General features: G+C 39.8%; 1 protein-coding gene and 1 long non-coding RNA gene across 4 annotated transcripts in view; one reads left to right on the top strand and one right to left on the bottom strand.

The window, feature by feature from the left end:
* Positions 1-2,266: 2,266 nt before the first annotated feature.
* On the bottom strand, positions 2,267-3,233 carry LOC118543592 (uncharacterized). Its single transcript, XR_004921150.2, has 2 exons — positions 2,834-3,233; positions 2,267-2,580 (listed from the first exon to the last, which is right to left on the bottom strand). It is a non-coding gene; the product is annotated as an uncharacterized LOC118543592 (long non-coding RNA).
* The window catches only part of CNOT6L (CCR4-NOT transcription complex subunit 6 like), a 113,115-nt gene continuing 98,727 nt past the window's right edge, over positions 3,128-17,515 (top strand). Inside the window, exon 1 of one of the 3 annotated variants that reach the window (XM_036104728.2) lies at positions 3,128-3,442. Coding sequence is in view for 2 of the 3 variants with exons in the window: in XM_036104727.2 (XP_035960620.1) it covers positions 3,716-3,720 (5 nt within the window). In the remaining variant the exon portion in view is untranslated. Of the gene's footprint in view, positions 3,443-3,613; positions 3,791-17,515 lie in introns of those variants that run through there. The other 2 variants (XM_036104727.2, XM_036104726.2) reach the window with 2 other exon arrangements.

The raw sequence follows: 17,515 nt of genomic DNA, 5'->3' as shown, positions 1-17,515 counted from the left end.
CATGGAGATCAGATATACTCAGATCAAATATTAATTGCTAATTTGGAAAAGACACAGGTGGTCACTAGAACATCAAGTACTTTTTTTTTAATTGGGAAGGAATGAACAATTCTGTAACAATGCAAATAAACGTAAGTGTTGTTTCAGAACAAATTGTACCTACACAGTGCTGCTATTACCAACTTGGTCAAAAAGGCCTTACTTAAGCCAGAAGCTTTCAGTGGGATAAATCACTTTTTTTAAAAGAGAGACTTTTCTATTGTGTTCTTATTTTTAATCTTAATAAAAAATTGCAATGTCTGACAAACATGAAAAATTCCCACCTAATGAGACATCAAAACAGGTTACCATTCTGTTGCAAACTTTGATCTACTATAAAACTGCTTTTTAAAAATGGCTTAAGTGCTAATGTTTTGTTGTTACTGCAATGTATTTTTAATTGGAATCTTAGGAGTTTTTTAGTATCAATGATGATTTAATTTCTCAGCATCTATACAATGCCAACTATTTGGAAAATTATTTCTCTGATCTCAATCTCATAGCAAATGAGAAAAACAATCTGTTTTTGGGATGATATAGTTATTTTTATTAATATATAAAAGTTTTGCTTTCCTTTTGTTTTCAGTGAGTCAATACATTTGCTATGGTATAGAGAGAACATTCCTGAGAGTAGAGGTTATTTAAACTTAACCTGCATTCGATTGGTTTTTTTTAATTAAAAAAAAAACAAACAAACCCACCTACTATTAACTCTGAATGTCACAATTACAATTATTCAATGGATTGTGATCATTTACTATATAAAATTCAGAGACCAACAATGAACATTCCCCATATAAACCTGAGCTTCAAGACTAGCAAACCACACCATTTATTAGTGCTTCCTTAACATCCGCAAAGGCTATCCCCTCTTTCCTCACCCCAGTCGCTACTTGCTAGTCAGCCTGTGAGAGTGGTATCAGAGAGACATAGCATATGGTTCCAGTAAAAATGCTAGTGCCATCAGCCTTATCCTCCTGGGTATTGTTGTGACTATTAATTTTGTGTTACCTTTCATAATTTCATTTCTGGTTGTTCTGTGAGAATTTCCTGTTTAGAGTCTGTTTCCCCTACAACCATTGTGAGCTACATAAGAATAGGGACTATATATGCTTATCTTTGTGTTTCTGAGGCTAAATACAATGTCTGGAACATAATATCCCCTCCATAGATGTTTGTTTATTATATATAAACGAATAGCTAGGAATTTATATATCTATAGGTATTTCAAGAAGCTTAAATCTTTTGAGGATATGCCATCATCACATTTATATTTTTCAGGTGTTTATTTTCCTCTTTTCTTCAGCAGTTGGTAGTATTTCTCCTTGGGGGAAGAGTGTGTGCCAAATAGAAATGCTGTGGCAAAAGGCCATTCAGGCAGGTTTACTAGTCTGGGCTCCTGAAGTGCCTCGTTTCTTTGTTACTTACAAAGTTAGAGATCACTATTCATATATGTCAGCCTAGAGTGAAGATAGTTGGGAATGAGTGAGGCTTCCTCCAAGATTAGGCCATTTGACACCTATTACAGAGGCTGGAATGGGGGTGCTAGAGAGGGAAATAGAAACTTAACACGGAAAAAAAAAAAAAGAAACTTAACACGGTTGGAAAACAAAGTAGCCCACAGTCTTCTATATCTTAAGGGGCTTCTTCACTCACTCACTCACTTTCTGGTGACAAAAATGAAAGTGGTGCAATTGTTCTTTTGCAATGGTGGACTCAATATCTGACCAGTTCTGGCTAAATGATGATTTGTATGTACCACACCTTCCCCGCCCGCCGCCCCCCCCCCCAGGTAATGAAGGCCTTTGGCATTCAATAATAAAGGCCTAATTAATTGCAACCAACACAACATGCTTAGAATGCTGAACAACACCCCTGTGGGGGGAAAAAATACTCTACGCTGCTAATATACCCTTATGCTGCTTGTTTAAGTACGCAAGCCCGGAGCATGCATCGAGAGATTGTGCAAAACTGCAAGCAATAGCAGTATTCTGCCTCTAGAGCTGGTATAATTTTTGGACTACCGGTGGTAAAAAGCAGAAGTTGATCCACAAAAACATAATTAAACCCCAGAAACTTAAAATGTCAAGGCCACATTCACCAAGTAAACATTAATCTTTCTCGTTTCCGTTTTGATCTTTTCATTCGGGTGGGGGAACTGCCAAACAAACGTAATTCTATCGCGAGAGGGGAGAATTAGCAAATAAATAGGAAGGGGATTAACGCAGAGCGTCACAGGTTCTTTTATTTACCTTTCGCGACACAACTTACAGATGTTTTATGTAAAAAAAAAAAAAAAAAACAACCCATCGAAGATGTCAGGAAACCTCTCCTTCGTCACTTCACCTCACCTGGCGTCTCATTAGCTACCCAGACCAGCGCTCAGCTTCGCAGTCAGGCAGCCTCTGGCGAGCATGCAGTAAACAGCGCCGAGTCCAGGCACGAACACAGGGTGAGGAGGGTTCGCCAGTCTCTTCCCCACCACGGCTTTGTGGACGTGGATTTTTGATACCCTACCAGTCTTCCCAGCTCTGCTCGTCACTGAAGCCAAGAAAAGAGAGCAAAAAAGCGGTAAGGGTAAAGGAGAAAATAGGTAAGACCCCTGGCAGCCACGCGCGCACGCGCGCCAAGACCAAACGCCCTGACCAAGGGGCGGGGCCGAGTCGCGGCGCTGGAGCTCCGCCTCCTCCCCCCCACCCCCGCGCAGGGGAGTGACTGACTCTCGCCAGCCCCTCCACGTCAATCAACCCTCCTCCTTCTCGCACTCTCTGCACCTTGTTATTAATCTCAATACCGATATCGCGCGGACGCCTCTCCCCCGGCCTTCGGGGGTGTGAACGTGTGTGAGCGAGAGCGAAGGCACCGAAAGCTGGCGTCTCTGTGCAGCAGCCTTGGGCCCGGCAGCAGCAGCAGGCGCAGCAGCAACCCCCGCAGCGGCGGCAGCCCCAGTGCCAGGAGGCCAAGGCCAAGGCCAGGCTCTGCGCGGCTCTCGGAGTAATAGCCGTGGCTTCGGAGGCTGCGGGGGCGTAGCTTCCTCCGGCAGGGGGCTTTCGCGTCGGCGGCCGCGGGGCCTCTACTGAGCGCCCAGGGTCACCGTCCCTGAAACCCGGCGGCGCGGCCCTCGTCCCCCTCCCCGCCCCCAGTCCGTCTCCTCGCTCCCGTCAGCCGTCCTCTTCGCCGCTGCCTCTGCTGTTCCTCAGGCGGCCCGGCCCGGCCCGCCCGCCCCGCGTCCCCTCCGGCCGGTGCCTCTCCCCCCGGCGGGCTGCCTGCATGTCTTTGCTGCCCTCAGCCCCGCCGCCACCGCCGCCGCCGCCTCCCCCGCCGCCGCAGCACCAGCACCAGCAGCAGCCGCCCCGCCGCCGCCGCCGCCGTCGCCGCCCGGACCCCGGCGCGCTGAATGCAGGTGAGGAGGGGGCGCAGGCCCTCCGCGACCCCAGGCCCGGGCGCCTTGCGCGCCCGTCCGCCCGCGAGCGGGGTGCGGGCCCTGCCTGTCGCGGCGGCTTCCCTTCGGGGCGGGCGGGAGCGAGGCCCGCCCGTGGGTGTTTGTGTTTGCGTCTGCGGCTTCGGAGGGGAAGCATCTGTGGGGGCCTGGTGCGCGCGCGCGCGTGTTTGTGTGTGTGTTTCCCCTGCCGCGGGGAAATGGCTGCTGTTGCCTCTCCTGGGCCAGAGGAAGAGAATGAGGTAGAGTGTTTTTGTGCCTCCGAGTAGATCGAGAGTGGTGGCAAGAGGAGCGCGTCCCCGGGGAAATGAGGTGGGAGAGGGACAAATGTGCGTGTGGGTGTGCGAGTTGGGACTCTGGCGGGCGGGGAGGCGGCCTGAGGACCCAGAGCGAGTGGGTGTGTGTCGGCTGTGGGGCTGACCCGCGTCGCTGTCGGAGGCGGCGAAGGTTCCGGTGTGTGTGTGTGTGTGTGTTGGGGGGTCCGCGCCCAGGGCCCGGGACTCTGGGGGCGGATTTCGTGTGTCTGGGACCCCCCGAGTGGCGTGTCCCCCCCCCCCCCCCTTTTGTGGCCGAGGCTCCGGTGCCTCGCAGGTGAGAGCTGCTCGGCTTCGGCCCGGCCGGGGAGGGTAGTGTGTGTGCGGCACGCGCACAGCAGCCAGGCCGGGAGAGCCGCGGGTCGGGGCCGCGCCGCTGTTCCCGGGGCCCGGCAGGAAGCGCGCCGGCCTGCAGCGCGGCCTAACCGCCTCGGCGCCCGCCAGCCAGCGCGCCAGCCTCCCGCCGCCCTCCTCGGACGCCTCCCGGGACGCCTCCCGGGACGCCGGGCCCGCGGGGGCCCAGGGCGCTGCCTCGGGCCTGGGCAGGTGAGGGTCGGAGGCGGGACGCGCGGATTGCCGTCGCCTCGGCCGCCTCCGCGTCTGCTGAGGAGAGGCGAAGGCAGATTTTGGCGTTGGAACTGCAAGCTCTTCCCCTAGCCGGCGGTGGGACCTGAGGGAAAGTGAATCAAAGCAGTAAAATCTCGGGAATACGCGGTGTTGAGATCCCTTCCCTTCATCTTTCCCTGAAGGCTGGGTGGAGAGACTAAGTACACGTTCTCAGTTTTCGTTGCAAATATTTTCTCTTGGATAATATGTATGCAATTTTTAAGATAACATTTTTCTTGAGAGGCGGGGTAAGAAATGGAGCCTGGCTTCCCTGTCCTGTGGTGTTGGTGGGATTGGATCGATTTTGTGCATTTGAAATTGTTTTATCCTGCCTCCTAGGGGGAAAGGCGTGTACGCGCCGAGCTGAGGAGGTCGGTGAGGAAGAGGAAGTTACTGTAGCTGTCATCGTCCTTAACTCGGCCTATTTAGCTGTTTAGATGGATTGTGTTCAGGGAGTTTAGCGGAGCCGTTTGTACACGTTGGAAGCACAGTACTACATTTTACTACCGTATTGCCTCTACTTATCTTAATTGTCAATCAGGATAGTCACGTACAAACAAACAAGTTTTCGCTCAGAATCTCCAAAACCTAGATCAAGTAGCCTTTATTGTCTACCCAGTGTGTGCTCCTGGAAAGCTATTTTGAGAGTAGTCTAAGCAAAACGGAACTATAAAGATAAAGCTGCCAATAGGTGTACAGTGCATTGTAGACCCAAATATAAATGGTATTTGGATAATTATTTGCTCATCTACTTTACTCCACCCTCTTTCCGTTTGCATTTAGTAAGCTCATCTAGCTAAAACCGTATGGATAAAGTCATGATACAGATTGGATCTTTGCAGCCATGCTCTGTATAATGGCCAGATAGCTCTGTTTCTAAACCTGGTCTCACAAAGAAATGTTCCAGGCTGTTCACTGGGAACAAGAGTGGAGGGAAGAATAGGAGTGGAGGGCTGTTCTCTATGACCACTGCTGGAAAAACAACATATGTAGTTTAGTGGAAAAAAAGGACTTGTTTTACAGACCTCAGAACTCTGGCTGGGCCATTTTTCTTAGCTGTTTGACCTTAGCAAGTTACCTAATGTCTATAAACCTCAATTTTCTCATTTGTAACAAGCAGATAATACATTTATAGTAAGATTGACCTGGGGGTAGAGTGAGAAAACATGTTTGGCACATAGTAGATGCTTAGTTAAATATTCCTCCTCCTGCAACCCTGATTGTGGTCACTGAAAAACATGTATGGAAGTACAGATACCCATTTGATAATTGAGAGCAGTATTATGTAACTGTAGGTTAAAAATGAAGACAATAGAACATTTCAGAGTCCTTTGATAATACATAAGGTATATATAAACAGTTTTAAGTTGTATTTTATGTCTTTCCTAGAAATGAGACTGTCATTAAAGTGGCCTAGTATATTAGTTTATAGAGACTATCTAGTCATACATTTTTACCCCCATATTTTTGAATAGGCATCTCTCAGTTTCACTGCTCTTTATGAATTCTGTCTATGTAGCCCTGGAAAAAATTGTTCACACTGTATGTAGCACATATATGTTCCAATACAATCAAGCATTAAAATGGTTTAGTTTACGTTTATAGATTCACAAAGAATAGTGCCCCCCAAATTGCTGTGTAACTCTTTTAGTTCATGTTGACTGATTTGGTAAACAAAAACCTCTTGGAATATTTTCCTGAATGGTTTAAGGAAAAATCCTCAGTCAGCTTTCAATAGTTTTCCATTTTTATTCTGTGTGGAGTAGTAAATGTGCTGTTCATTTAATTTTAATTGTATTGTGGTGGGAAAAAATGATACGGAACTTAAAGGCAATGGAGAGGTTAAAGAAGGATTTTTTTTTTTTCTGTGAAGGCAGGGTGAAGAGAATGTGGGAGGAGTTTCATTGGGTTAAGTTTGTACTATCTGTTTACTAATGCCAGGTTTCCCAGTTAGGCCTTATTTTTATTTATATCAGCAATGTTAAACTTTAAAAAAAAAACCTGTAAAGCCCTAAAATTTTAACACTTTTGTGAAGCACAGTAGGGAGAACTTTTTTAGAATGCAAAATGTCATGGTTTTGTTTAAGTGTGTGTCTTATGGGTATGTGTACATTTACAGTGAACAGAGTTATCTGCCATATGGTTATATTTAAAGGAAGAATTCTTACCTTAAGAATTATAGATGATAATAAAATAAAGAAATACACAGAAATTATGGATAATTTTTAATACTTTAAGAACAATATAATAGGAATGAATTTTGCCTTTAAGTAGATATTAGATATTACAAATTAGACATTATGAATTACAGTGTTTTAAAACACTTCATAATTTTTTAATTTGGGAAAATTGAGGAAAACATTTCTTTGTAATCATGAAAATATACTGAACTAAAATAAAATATTAAGACATGTGGACAGTAAAATTTATAAACAGTGGAACTGCTCATGCTATCATTGTTTAAAGTAATTATGTTACAACAAAATTAAGGTGGAAAATTGTTTAGATTTTAAAATTTAATGTTACTTAAAGGGCTTTTAAACAGTCTTTCCAAAATATCCCTTACAAATGTCTTTGGGGGAATTGAAATACTTAAGACTTTGTGCATGTATTACTTTGGATAATGCTAATTAGGGTAATAAGTACACCAGAATTTCAGTGGCTTAACACATGTAAGTTTGTATTTTGCTCACATGTAACAGTTCTGTGCAGGTGCTCCTGGTTAGCAGGCTTGTGGCTTTCCTCCATGTGGTATTTGAGGGACCCACACTCCTTAACATCTATGGCTCTAGCATTCTTTAGGGCTTTGGAGCCTTGTGTGTTACTTACAGGCCATTTCTTAAGAACTCCCAGACTTAAAGTGACAAACATCTGCCCACATTGGACTGGTGAGAATTTGTCACAGAGCCTTATTTGAATGCAAGGGGGATGGGAATGTAGTCCCCAGATGGTGGACAGCTTGGGGCATTTCATGATGTTGTTTTAGATGGTAGCGTATATTTATGAAATTATGTCAAAAAGGTGAGTTATAATACTTAAAAATTGCTTTCCATCTTCAAAGAGTAAAATTGGGGTGGTGAGGTGGGGGGGGTGGTGAGAGAAGGAAGGAGTTAAAGCCACAAGAGGAGGAAGAGCTCTCTCCTATGAGGAGTTTGAACGACAAGTGGAATCTAGCTATTTAAAGATAGAAATTTTACAGAGAACATAACAATTGGATTTTACAACCTTTAGTAGGTCTCTCCTTTACTATCTAGTTATCAACTGTCATTGTGGTCTACTGGGCTTCGGCTGTTTGAGTTTTTCTCTTTGTAATTTGAAATCAATTGACTTTGAATTTCAGTTTCTGTGTTACAGTTCCATGGGAAACACAGTTTTGAATTTTCACTCTCTCTTTAGGATAAAATATTATTATTACTTTATCCTTTAAGGAAATATTTAGGTGGACCTTATTGTGTTTTCTTGTTTGCTGTTGCTGTTTTTGTAATTCTAAAGTCATTTTAATTAATATATGTGAGACTTCACTCAACAATAAAATCATCAAATAAACAACAAAGGTTTAATTATTAACTTGTGCTCATGTTTCATGATGAAAATACTACAACTTTCTTTAACTGCACTAACAGTGAGCCTCTAATATATTAAATGAATTTTATCTCTGGGCAACTTTAATTTTAATTAAATCATAACTTATTCTTTCATTACCTAGGATTATTGTAATGTGAAACCTTATCTCTATGTTCTCCACTTATTTTTATTCTGAACAGTTGGGTTAAGGATCTGAGGAATTTTATATATATCTGTATTCCTCCAAAGGAAGTCTTTTTTTTTTTTTTTAAGATTTTTATTTATTTGACAGAGAGACAGTGAGAGAGGGAACACAAGTAGAGGGAGTGGGAGAGGGAGAAGCAGGCCTCCCGCTGAGCAGGGAGCCCCATGCATGCGATGCGGGGCTCGATCCCAGGACCCTGGGACCATGACCTGAGCCGAAGGCAAGACACTTAAGGACTGAGCCACCCAGGCACCCCTAAAGGAAGTCTTCTGAGTAGTCTTGTTAACTACTCCATGGTATATATTTTTAATATTTTGCATTTTGAAAATTCCAGCCCTTATTTGAGGGCCCATTCTTACCCATTATTATACTTGGTTCTAGTATATGTGCTGCCGAAGCGAGCACTATTATACTTGGTTCTCAAGTATGAAAGAAGTAGAAGAAACCCTTGCAAAGCTTGTAGGTTATGAGGAAAGGAGATAAAACATATAATTTATAATTATTTCAAAACAATGAATGAACAAGCCCAAGTCACTACAGTATAAGCTGTTTGCAGACATTCTGAGGGAGTAACGTGAAATGGAATGGTGGGTGGGTCAGGGACTACTTAAAAAATTGGGAGGGTTTTTTTGGTAACAGTTTTTTTGAGATAGAATTCACTTACCATGGAAATAGCCCATTTAAAATATGTAACTCTGGTGTTTGGTATATTCACAGTTGTGCAGCCAGCATCATAATTTTAGAACATTTATATCACCTGAGATATAAATCCTGTATCCTTTAAGAGTACCCCCCCAATACTCCCATACCCTTACTTCTAGGCAATCACTGATCTGCTTTCTGACTATATTTGCCTTTTCTGAACATTTCATACAAATGGAATCTTAATGTAATATGTGGTCTTTTATTACAGGGTTGTTTCACTTACCCATTTTCAAGGTTTCATCCATGTTGTACTTCATTCTTTTTATGGCTGCATAATATGCTGTCGTATGCATATATACTACATTTTGTTTATCAGCTAATGGACATTTGGGTTATTTCTACTTGTTGGCTATTATAAGTAATTCAGTTATGAACATTCATATACAAGTTTTTGTGTCCATAGTTTCAGTTCTCTTGGGTATATGGCTAGGAGTAAAATTGCTGGATTGTATGCCTCTGTGTTTATTTTCTCTATTTTTTAAAGCTTTTATTTTTTAAGTAGACTCTGCACCCAGTGTGGGGCTCGAACTCAAAACCTTGAGATCAAGAGTTGCATGCTCTACCGACCAAGCCAGCCAGGTGTGCCCCATGGTGCCTCTGTATTTAAACTTTTGAGGAACTTCTGTTTTCCAAAGCACCCTCACCATTGCACATCCCTACCAGCAGTGTATGAGGGCTCCAGTTTCTCCACATCCTTGCCAACATTTGTTACTATCTTTTTGATCATAGCTGATCATAGCTCTCCTAGTGAGTGTTAGTTATCTCATTGCAGTTTTGATTTGCATTTCCCTAAAGATGCTGAGTGTCTTTTCATTTGTTTATTGGCCATTTGTATATATATTTTCTGAGAGGTATGTATTCAGATCCTTTGCCCATTTTTAAGTTGTTATTTATCTTTTGATCACTGAGTTGTAAGAGTCTTTTGTATATTATAGATACAAATATTATAGATACAAATATTTCCCCCCAACTTGGTGAGTTATCCTCTCACTGCCCTGATGATGTCTTTTAAAGAATAAAAGTTTTAAATTTTGATGAAAGTTTAATTTTTTGTTGCTTGTGCTTTTGGTGTCATATCCAAGAAAATTATTTACTAATCTAAGGTCATGGAGATTTATCCTTCTGTTTTGTGCTAAGAGTTTTTTAGTTTTAGCACTTATATTTATTTATTTATTTATTTTTTTTTTAAGATTTTTTATTTATTTATTTGAGACAGAGAGAGCACATGAGAGGGGGGAGGGTCAGAGGGAGAAGCAGGCTCCCTGCTGAGCAGGGAGCCCGATGCGGGACTCGATCCAGGGACTCCAGGATCATGACCTGAGCCGAAGGCAGTCGCCTAACCAACTGAGCCACCCAGGCGCCCTAGCACTTATATTTAGATTTATGATCCATTTTGAGTTAATTTCTGCATATGACCTGATGTAGGGAGTCTAACATTATGTTTTTTGCATGTAGATACCTAGTTGTCCCAGTACCATTTGTGGAAAAGACTGTTCTTTGCCCATTTAATTGTTTTGTCATGCCTCTGGAAAATCAGTTAACTATAAACATGAAGGTTTATTTCTGGACTTAGTTTAATTCCATTGACTTATTTGATTTTCCTTATACCAAGTACTGTCTTGACCACTATAGCTTTATTATTGAGAAGGGGAAGTCCTCCAAATTTGTTCTTTTTCAAGATTGTTTTGGCTATTTGGGGTATTTCCTGTTTCCATATGAATTTCAGGATCACCTTGTCAATTTCTACAACGAAGCTGGCTGGAATTTTGATAGGAATTGTGTTAAATCTGTAGATAATTTGGGGAGCATTGCCATCTTAACAATACTAAGTCTTTTCCATTTATTTAGATTTTCTTTGATTTTTTCCCAACAATATTTTTCAGTTTTCAGAGTATAAGTAACTGCATTTATTCCTAAATATTTTATTCGTTTAGATGCTATTATAAATGGAATTGTTTTTTTAATTTTTTTGGGGTTCATTGCAAGTGTATAAAAATACAATTGATTTTTGTCTCTTGATCTTGTGTCTTGCAACCTTGCTGAATTTGTTTATCAGGTCTAATACTATTTTAGTTCATTACATAGCATTTTTTCTATAACAAGGGTCATGTCACTGGTAAAGATAGTTTTTACTTCTTTTCCAATCTGGATGCGTTTTATTTCATTTTCTTGTCTAATTGTCTTGGCTGAAACCTCCAGTACATTGTTGAAAAGAAGTGTCGAGAACAGATAATCTTGTCTTGTTCCTGATCTTGGGGGAAAGCATTCATCTTCCACTATTAAGTATGTTGTTAGCTGTGGGGTTTTCATAGATACTCTTTGTTAGGTTGAGGAAGTTCTATTTCTAGTTTGTTGAGTGTTTCTCTCATGAAGGGGTTCTGGGGTGTTAGGGTTGAGTTTTGAGGGAAGTATGAAATATGGATTGCAAAGTGAAGATACTGTGTCCAGTATTGAGAGGCAGGTAATAATGCTTAACTTGTTTGAGAAAGAGGAGCTAGCTTTCACCACCCTCTTTTCCCTCTCCCTTATTTCCTGCCCTCCGTACTCCTTAAATGTTCTCTAATTGCCTTCCCATTGATCCATATACACATTTGGAGGGCCCTTAATCCTTTACTGAAGATTTTCTGAATAATTCAGCTTTCTTGAGTAGTGGAGAATATTGTTTCTCTTCAAAAAACGTTTAATAAAAACAGTGTGAGGGTTTTTTTTTTCTGATTACATCGATAGCTAGTTCGGAGGGGGACACAGTTAAGCAGAATACTAAACCATAAATGAAGAGCTAACCATAGGATTAAAAAGATGGGAACACATTTTTGTGATTATCGAGGGTATATTTAATGAAGAATTTCATATTTACTTTGAACCTGGTTGTTAACTGACTTTTTCCCAAAATATTTCAGCATGAATGGTTTTGTTTTTGTAAGTTTTCTAAAAAACTTGATAGCTTTCTTAGGAAATTTTGTTCTGCAAAGTAAGGTTATGTTTCATTTGATGTGGTGATTATTACCCTTTAGTTTTTGGAACTTCAATTGTGTGTCCATGCAGCTACATTCTGATTAGATAAATATTTAAAAAAGACTTATTTCTGTCCCATGTTATACATCGCAGAAGTTAAATAACTTTGGATTAGCCAGAATCTTCCTGTTTACAAGTCAAAATTAGTAAGTGGTAATAGATTTTTTGTTCTGTATTCTCTTTTGTAGCAGGATACATTTCATTTTTTTTCAGACCACATTAAAATCTCATTACAGATAAAAACCTATTTTTAATTTTTTTGAAGAAATAAGTAGTTCACTTTGCTCTGTGAGGGACTCATTCATACTGAATAGATGCCAGGTATTTTGGGGCTTTCATATTGTTTATTAACAGTAGAAATTAGTGACACTAATTAGTGACACAAAGTAGAAGTTACAACACTTTATCTTATATTCATTTTTTGCAGAGAGAACCTCTCTGTAATCTTACAGTTTAGAATCTTTTTCTCTTCCCACATTACTTAGATTCCCTAAATGAGTAACATAGATCAGAGTTATATAATACCAGTTACAAATACTACTAAGAGAATAGAACTAAATATAGGCTATACTAACTGTAATGTCTCTTTATACAAAGACTTTCTTGAGATCTTTATGTATATATTCGTTGCTGTCTGATCATGTTTAAATTTAAAACCAAAAAACGGGCAAGAGTATGTTCTGCTGTAGGTTCATGTCAGTGCAGTCTTCTGTAATTTATGAAGTAATATATCATGAATATACAGAATATGATATTGAAACAGTACAAGAATTTTAATCACTTTAAAGTATATCTCACTTAATAAATACTAAGTTTCTGCTGGCTACCAGCTATTGTATTCAGGGTTCTGGGCAATAAAAAGTTTGGAATGTAATCTTTTTTACTAGGAAATGGAACAGGTATTTATTGGACTGCTGAGAACTAAGGACTGCGAAACGCCATCCCCTTCCCTTTAAATAGTAATCTGAACTAGTTTTCATGAAAAGTCTGTGAAGTAGAGTATGATTCTCATTCTGTAGGTGGTTAATAATGTGAGCCCTTGGATCCTTCACTTCCTAGCTCTTGGGGAAATTCCCTACACCATATTTCAGTTCCCTCATCTGTAATAGGGAGATGATAATAGTTCTTATCTTGCAAGGTTGTTGTGAGGATTAAATCAAGTATATCTATAAAGTGCTTAGAACAGTAGTATGTGGCACATCCATAGTAAAAAACAAAACTTGGAACTCAATATAAGTTAGCCAGTACTGTTTCTTATTATTAGGATCCATACAAGTTAATAACAAGTCTTAAATATTGGTGAAATCAGTATTTAGAATAGGATCTGTTTGACTCCAGAATACTTACTCTTACACTACTTATACATATAAGGGATTTAAGCCCTGATAAAGAGCAAGTGTAAGCAGAATATGCTAACTGACAAAGACCATTAAGTGCTATAACATAGAGTACATACCAGTTTGTAATCTACAAGGATAAAGAGGAGGTAGAAGTTGATCTCTCCTTTATGGTTAGGAGAAGGAAGGAAAGGAAAAGGTAGTGGAACACTGCAGCATCCATTATTGCTTCTTTAACTTCTATTCCTTTGTATACATTGTCACCAGAGAAATCCTTGCAAAATTCATTTGACACTGCTTAAGTTCTCTTTTTAAAATCCTTCAATAATAGTAATAGTTACTATTTTTTGGTTGCATACTGTGTGCTGAGGGCAGGAGTTGGTGTTTTATGTAAAGGGCCTTACATAGTAAATATTTTGGCTTTGTGGGTCACATTAAGATCTCTGTCCTGTATTCTTTTTTTGTTGTAGTTTTTATTTATTTTTTTAACAGTCCTTTAAAAATGTAAAACCATTAATTGCTGGCAAGCCAAGCTGTAATTTGCTGACCTCTCTTAGGAGATTTACATGAATTCTTGTTAGAATCCTGGCAAAATTGGTATTATTAATCCCTATTTTATAGTTGAGGATACTGAAGCTCTCAGAGAGGCAAATTTGATGAAACTCACATAACAAGGAAATGACAGCTCAAATTCAGATTTAGGTCATTGGAATTCCTAAACCTGTGTACTTTCCAGGATATCCTGCTGCTGCTTATTTTCTTTAGAAGGAAGTGGAGATTTCATAGGATTATGTGTAAGACCCATCATGATCTTGTCCTTGTGTACTTCTGCAGTTTTACCATTTTATTACTCCTCTCTCCTGAACATATTCCCTAGACTTGTCATACTGAGTAACTTATAGCTTGGTTTATGGTTTGTATGTGCCTACAATACTTTACACTTGATGACCTCATTGACTTTTTAAATAATTCACCTTAGCTTGTTCCTACTCTGAGAAATCTTGCCCGATGATACTTCCAGTCTTTGTTTTATGTTCTTTCTCTGTGCTTCCCTAGCATCTTGTGCATTCTTTTTTCATAACATTTACCATATTGTCTTGTATTTACCTGGTTTCTATTTCTACTTTTCCATTAAACTGTGAGTTTTTAAGGGCAGAGATACCTCACTTTGTAGCCCAAGTTGTTTGTAGGGGTTAAACCCTACTGTGTATCAGTGTACTGAGTGTTTAGTATATAATAGGGGCTTAGTTACTGTTTACTAAATGAATGAATAATCAAATGGCATTGCAAATGGTAGAAATGACATCAACAAATATGTAGTAACAGAAAGGCAAGTCCAGGTTCAAGTTTGAGAGGGAAATTTAGTTAATTTCTGGTTAACTTCCAGAGGTTCAGTGACAACAAGGAGGCTGATAAGGCAAATTGGAACATGATTATTAGGGAGGGGTTTGAATGCCTAGGTAAAGAATTTTAGTGTTTTGTTTTTTTTTTAAAGATTTTTATTTATTTATTGAGAGAGAGAATGATAGCATGAGAGGGGGGAGAGTCAGAGGGAGAAGCAGACTCCCCGCTGAGCAGGGAGCCCGATGCGGGACTCAATCCCGGGACTCCAGGATCATGACCTGAGCCGAAGGCAGTTGTGTAAACAACTGAGCCACCCAGGCGCCCAAGAATTTTAGTTTTATCCTATGTTCAACTCTAGAGCAGCCAAGCGGTTTTTTACATCTATAAATTGAAGTTCTCTTATTAATGCCTGAATTTTGTTATAATGTTTTAAATGATACTTTATAGGACATAGCAATATATTACTTTTGATTAATAGTAACTGCAAATAGGGTTCTAGAATCTCACAATTACCAATATGACTGTTAAACACATTGGTAGCATTGAGTGCTTTTGAGCAGGTTGGTGGCAGTTTGGAATAATATTATTTTTTTTAAAGATTTTATTTATTCATTTGAGACACAGAGCTAGAGAGAGAGAGCATGAGCAGGGGGAGAGGCAGAGGGAGAGGGAGAAGCATACTCCCTGCTGAGCCAGGAGCCCAATGTGGGGCTCAATCCCAGAACCCTGGGACCATGACCCGAGCTGAAGGCAGACGCCTAACCATCTGAGCCACCCAGGCGCCCCTAGGAATAATTATTTAAGAAGATTATCTGGTTGAGGTATGCAGAATCAGTTGAGATCAGAATAGAAGGAGGGAGGCTCTTTTTTTAAAGAGTTAAAACATGAAGTGATAAGTCAAGAAATCTGTGTCAGTTGGGATAGCTAGAGCTTTTAATAAAGTGACGTGATTAAATATGAAGGAAGAAGTCAGAGATGACTGAGAAATCAGAAGGAGGGGGAGATAATTTGGGGAGGAAAATTATGGATTCTGTGTTAGACAAATTGATTAAAATTGGAATGATTTTGGTTTTTCCCTGGATTTAGGCCCTAATTGCTTTATGCCTGAATAATTAGAATATCCTCATGATTGGTGTCCCTTCCTGCCTCTAATGGATGACTGGTATATTTGGATATAGGTGGATGTTTGGTGCTGTCGACCCTTTGGCAGACTGGAGAAGGCTGGAGCCTTTTTAGAATAATGATTTTAAGTGAATGAAAGAAAATAAGGTTAAAAAGGAACCTGTTACATTAAAATACTAAAATGTATAGAAACAAATTTGTGATATATTAATAATGTGCCTCTTATTAATACACTTAAATTACAAGATCTAGTAGTGAGTATAATAATTATCATAATTTTGAAGTTGTGGTACATACAGATGATATTTTGAGATATCTGTAACAACTATAATGTGATATGAAAATATAACTTGTGTTAATGACCAAAATCACAGTTACTGCTAGTATCATGGTAGGTGTTTTAGTTCTAATTGAAAGAGGTACTAAATTTTCATTAGACATTAGTGAAGGTGCTGATGTAATTTTTTTCCTATGCAAATTTATAGATTTCCTGAGGTTTATGGACCCCAGGTTAGTAATCTTTGCTTGTATTATCTCCTGGTTTCCATCTATTTTGTGTATTTTTGTCATAGTACTGTCCTTTTTTTTTTCACATGGCAATATTTTTTCATGTCTGCTTTTGGAAATACATGTTCCTTATATAAAAAAAATACTGAAGAGCATAATTTCCTGGTCATCCTGTCTCATAGAGATCAAGACTGTTAGTAGTATTGAACAATTGTGTGTTTCTGGGCAATATGTGTGTATATAACCACATAAACATATATAAATAGAATGATTCTATATACTATTTTTTACGTTTGTCTTCTGATTCAACAGCATATTATGGTCATTTTTTCCATCAGTAGATATGCCTCATGCTTTTAAAAATTGATAGCATTTTTTAAAAAGTGAGATCACCATAATACAAAAATCACTGTTTTAACGTATACACTTTAGTGGTTTTAGTATTTCACTGTGTTGTGAACCATCACTATTAATTCTAGAACATTTCCATCACCCTTAAAAGGAACCTTATCCTGGGCGCCTGGGTGGCTCAGTTGGTTGGGCGACTGCCTTCGGCTCGGGTCATGATCCTGGAGTCCCTGGATCGAGTCCCACATCGGGCTCCCTGCTCGGCGGGGAGTCTGCTTCTCCCTCTGACCCTCCCCCCTCTCATGTGCTTGCTCTCTCTCATTCTCTCTCTCTCAAATAAATAAATAAAAAATATTAAAAAAAAAAAAAAAAAAAAAAGAAACCTTATCCTTATTAGCAATTCTAATTTGCCTATTTCTTCATCTGCTGGCAACCACCAGTCTGCTTTTCCTCTTATGGATTTGCCTGTTCCAGGCATTAAATATAAATGGAATCATACAATATGTGACTTTTTGTGTCTGGCTTCTTTCACTTAGTGCAATGTTTTTAAGATTATTTCATGTTGTAGCATGTAATAGTACTTTATTACTTATGGCTGAGTAATATGCCGTCATATGGGTATATCATATTGTGTTCATCTGTTCATCAGCTGATAGATATTTGGGTAATTTCCACTTTTTGGCTATTATAAATAATCCTGCTATGAACATTCATGTACACATTTTTGTGTGGACATATGTTTTCAGTTCTCTTGGGTATATACCTGAGAGTGTAGTAACTGGATCATATGGCAGTTCTGTTTTAATTCTTTGAAAACTGACAGACTTTCTCACAGCAGAGGCAGCATTTTACATTTGCACACATTATTCTTTCTAATGGCTGAATTGTAATTCATTTTATTGATGTCCTATAATTCAGTCCCTTACCGATTGGCAATTTATTTCCTTATCTTGGACAATTATCAACAGTA

This window comes from Halichoerus grypus, chromosome 3 (assembly GCF_964656455.1).
Source record: "Halichoerus grypus chromosome 3, mHalGry1.hap1.1, whole genome shotgun sequence".
NCBI classification, from domain to species: Eukaryota; Metazoa; Chordata; class Mammalia; order Carnivora; family Phocidae; genus Halichoerus; species Halichoerus grypus.
This window is presented reverse-complemented; position numbering and strand designations above follow the sequence as displayed.